The 4,452-nt window shown below is 39.9% G+C and overlaps 1 protein-coding gene across 1 annotated transcript in view; it reads left to right on the top strand.

Annotated features, from left to right (window-relative positions):
* Nucleotides 1-572: 572 nt before the first annotated feature.
* LOC107688042 (acyl-CoA desaturase-like) overlaps nucleotides 573-4,452 on the top strand; it is a 7,642-nt gene continuing 3,762 nt past the window's right edge. The window contains exons 1-5 of the mRNA XM_016485582.1: nucleotides 573-829; nucleotides 963-1,181; nucleotides 2,736-2,866; nucleotides 3,856-4,061; nucleotides 4,151-4,383. Coding sequence (XP_016341068.1) covers nucleotides 971-1,181; nucleotides 2,736-2,866; nucleotides 3,856-4,061; nucleotides 4,151-4,383 — 781 coding nt within the window. The 5' untranslated portion in view covers nucleotides 573-829; nucleotides 963-970. The remainder of the gene's footprint in view (nucleotides 830-962; nucleotides 1,182-2,735; nucleotides 2,867-3,855; nucleotides 4,062-4,150; nucleotides 4,384-4,452) is intronic.

Below are 4,452 nucleotides of genomic sequence, written 5' to 3'. Positions count from 1 at the left end.
TTTTTGTAAATATTATATAATATAATTTATTAACAATTTTACAAATATAAATATTCTAAATATTTTGGTGCAAAATAAATCAGTGAATCAATATTGAACTAGCTCATTTTTATGAACATTCTTAACAAAACGATTGACTAAAATTAAGTAGTTTTTGATGTTTGATAACATCCATGCTTGTCCTGAGAATTAATTTAATTTACACGACACGCCCTCAGAAACAAACTCTTTTTATTAAAGGGACAGTGTAACACAAAACATTACATAAAGTCCCTTAATTAAAAAGAGTTGATTTCCGACACTGCAAAGCAAGGAAACCCCTGAGGTCACTGTAGTTCAGCTGATAGATATATCACTATATGAAGTTCTATTATCAGTTATCAGTATATCAATGTTTTGCGTAATCTAAGATGCAATATAACGTGATCATCCAAGAGCAAATAGGAAAATAATGAGGCGTGAAATGTTGAAATAGTGCTTAGAGCAAAGCCAGCAGGGGCTCGCGATGATTGGCTGCGGCGGAGAAACTCCTCGCCGGTGGGGTGAGCGCAGCTGCCGTATAAATGCACCGGCTCCGGTTTGGTTTGGTTGTACGGGGATGCTGGAGTGAAGAACGAGAAGGAGAAACATCAGATGAGCCTCAGCCAATCCGAACGCTCGCTTTAAGGCATCGAACTATCTAGCCAATCAGAGCGCAGTATTTCAGGCGTTCCCATCAACCGGCAGCTGTTTGCGCTTCACGAGTGTTTGTGCTCCTCAGATCAGACTCCGAGACTCGGCCTCTTTCACTCCGCGGGTCACCGTGCGCTCAGTCCGCAGCATCAGTCCGGTGAGTGTTACTTTCTAACAAACGCGGCTGCTTTGATGCGTCACACCGATGTGACCCAGTTTACCCGCGCTTTGCTTCTGCTGTATCCGCTGCTCTTTGTGGGTGTTACAATAACGGAAGCTTGTGTCGCCAGTGCTCATCATGCCTGACAGGGACATCAAATCTCCAATCTGGCACCCGGAGCCGGAGACAGTGGAGGACGTGTTTGATCACACGTATAAAGAGAAAGCAGGGCCCAAGCCTCCCTCCGTCATAGTGTGGAGAAATGTCTTTCTCATGAGTTTCCTGCACGTCGGAGCTCTGTATGGACTCTTCCTGTTTCCATCCGCCAGTGTTCTCACGTGGATCTGGTGTAAGTATCAAACAATATTCAGGGATGCGTGTTTAGGGTTTTGAGGGCCCCCAGGGGCCCCCTCGGTAGAAGTCACGTGAGGTCTGGGGTGGGGTGTTAAGAATTGTGCTATAAGAACACCTACAAATGCAACAACTTGTTCTAAACTTTACAGCTAGGTTTCATTACTACATTAGTTAACGTGATCTTATGTTAATTTCAACATTTACTAATGCGTTATTAAAATCAGAAGTTGTGCTTGTTAACCATAGTTAATGCACCGTGAATTAGCACGAACGACTGTATTTTCATTAATAAATACTGTAACAAATGTATTGTTCATGAACTAATGGAACCTTATTGTAAAGTGCTCCCAAAATGTAAAAAGCGACAGACGTGTGGATGAGATCTTAAATTAGATTACTGCATTAAAATTGATTAATACTTTTCTATAGGTTGGGGTGGATAATTGTACTATTTGTTTATTATTCGTGGGATAATACTGTAATAGTTTTCATTAGTAAGCATTTCTATGTGATAAGAACTCTGTCTAGTGCTCTTATGAATGTTTTAGCATGACTTTATGAAAGATTAACTACTAAAACCGAATGAAACGGACAGTGTCTACATATTTGGCATTCTAGTTATTATTTAGTTAGTACTAGTACTGGTTATTATGACAGCATTGATACTATTTCTTACAGATAATATCATTGTGTGTTCTTACCGAATGTGGCTTTTTAAAAAAAAAATTACTGTCAGTTTAAGTGGCGGCGATGCAGTGTTGCCAGGTATTGTTACAGTAACAAACAAAAGCCGGACCACAAAAATGAAATAAGTTGATAATATCATTGTGTGTTCTTACCGAATGTGGCTTTTTAAAAAAAAAATTACTGTCAGTTTAAGTGCCGGCGATGCAGTGTTGCCAGGTATTGTTACAGTAACAAACAAAAGCCGGACCACAAAAATGAAATAAGTTCTAATATTTTGTTGGGTATTAAGATAAAGATATCGCTAACCCTAAACTGCAACTTCCCACTTTATTAACTTCCTAAAAGGTCACATTATTTGAGAAAAAAACAAGCCCAAAGACGATTATAATAACTGGATCTGGCAACACAGACACTGAACAATCTAGGCAAACCGTCTACATATAATTACACATGCAGACACTCAGTGGAGGACTTTTAAACGGCTAATTAGAAATTAGAAAGGTAGAAATCGTGTTCGATTGCATGGTGCCTAAACACGCTACTGACAATATTTTACCATCAAAACCCTATAAATCATGCAAAAATGATCATTCGGTCATCGTTTACTCCTCATACTCGCTCCATTCTAACGTGGAACACAGAAGGAGATGTTTAGCAGAATGTTCCCACTGCACTTTTCCAAACAATGCAGTTGTTCTCCACAACTCCACAAGTTTTCGTATCGTATTTGCTTAAGAATGCATTTAAAATGAGTTAAATGATGCATGGAGTCCATGTATGTGCATTCAAAGCTGAAGTTGTGCTTTGTGTGTCTAAGTGATTTCCAGCCGTTCATAATGGATGGCGTATGTTTGTTTTTCAGTTTTTGCGTGTTTGTTGTTCAGTGCTCTGGGCATCACCGCCGGCGCTCACAGACTCTGGAGTCACAGATCATATAAAGCATCATTACCTCTCCGGATCTTTCTCGCCTTCGCAAACTCTATGGCCTTCCAGGTAACAAACTCATCTGAAGGAGTTCTCAGTCAGTATAGAGTTTGTCAAGAGTTCAGACTCATCTCCGTCTTTATTCTGACTGTTTTCTACACGTATGAATAAAAGCAGAGTGATGCAAACTCTGAAATCACACAGATGAGCATCAAAACGCAACACTAATTAAATCTCTTATATTTGAGAAACATTAAATCCAAGAATTTTAGATCAGAAGATTATGAGAAGCATTGAGTCACGTTTGTCCTTATTTTACAGTAGTAGCAATGCTATACTATTATAATTGTTATATTTTGAATTAGATTTTATTTTTGTCATTTTTATTCGTTTTTTCTCTATTTATTAATTTACTTGGTTGTAGTTATTTTAGTAGCTTAAACTAAACAAAAATGAGAAATGTGTCCTTGACACTAGCTAAAATAATTTCAGTTAATGTTCATTTTATCTCAAGTAAGGAATGTTTTTCTTGGTTTTAGTAAATTATAACAGCCCATTTGACTGCTAGTGAAAGTGTAGAAGCTGTAAAAAGTGGTTAATCCCTTTCTATAAAGTTTATTATTTATGTATTTGATTGTCATTTCCGTCTATTCACTGATTCATGGAAAAAAACTTTGTTAGACATTAGGTTGGAAGATTTTTATGCAAGTCACTAAATAAAAATAAAAAAGGTAATTGCAACTTTTCATCTTGCAATTCTGACTTTTTTCTCTGGATTGTGTGATACAAAGTCGCAATTGCGAGTTATAAAGTCAGAATTGTGAGAAAATAGTCTTGTTTTTCCTCAGGATTGGACTTTATAACTGCTTCTTTCTCAGAAAATAAGTCAGAATTGATAGAAAAAAATTTACAATTACTTTTTTATTTTTTATTTTGTGGCAGAAACGGGCTTCCATAGATAATGTACTGTAGTGTGTTTGTGTGCTACTAGTGGCACAAAGCAGAATTGCAGTGGTTTTTTGTGTAGAAATGGCACACTTCTCCTGCTCTCTCTGTAGAATGACATCTACGAATGGTCTCGAGATCACCGCGTTCACCACAAATACTCCGAGACGGATGCCGACCCTCACAACGCTGTGCGAGGCTTTTTCTTCTCTCACATCGGCTGGCTGCTGGTCCGCAAGCATCCGGACGTCATTGAGAAGGGACGCAAGCTGGAGCTCAGCGACCTGAAGGCTGATAAAGTGGTCATGTTCCAGAGGAGGCAAGTCTGAGATCACTTTGTGTGTCAGTCAGACTGGCGGTGTGTGGCCAGAGTAAACCGTGTAACTGGGTTTGATTGAACTGTGTCAGGTTCTACAAGTCGTCTGTGCTGCTGATGTGCTTCTCCGTGCCGACACTCGTGCCGTGGTTGGTGTGGGGCGAGTCTCTGTGGGTGGCGTATTTCGTCCCTGCTCTCCTCAGATACGCGCTTGTGCTCAACGCCACCTGGCTGGTTAACAGCGCCGCGCACATGTGGGGTAACCGGCCCTACGACGGCAGCATCAACCCCCGGGAGAACAGATTCGTGGCCTTCAGCGCTATAGGTACGTCTGATATACTCCACATGAAAGCAGCGAGCAGTGGGGGTCAAATGAGGCTTTTTCAGCATCATC

The sequence above is a fragment of the Sinocyclocheilus anshuiensis genome, unplaced genomic scaffold (genome assembly GCF_001515605.1).
Source record: "Sinocyclocheilus anshuiensis isolate Anshui unplaced genomic scaffold, SAMN03320099.WGS_v1.1 scaffold241, whole genome shotgun sequence".
In the NCBI taxonomy this organism is placed as follows: domain Eukaryota; kingdom Metazoa; phylum Chordata; class Actinopteri; order Cypriniformes; family Cyprinidae; genus Sinocyclocheilus; species Sinocyclocheilus anshuiensis.
This window is presented reverse-complemented; position numbering and strand designations above follow the sequence as displayed.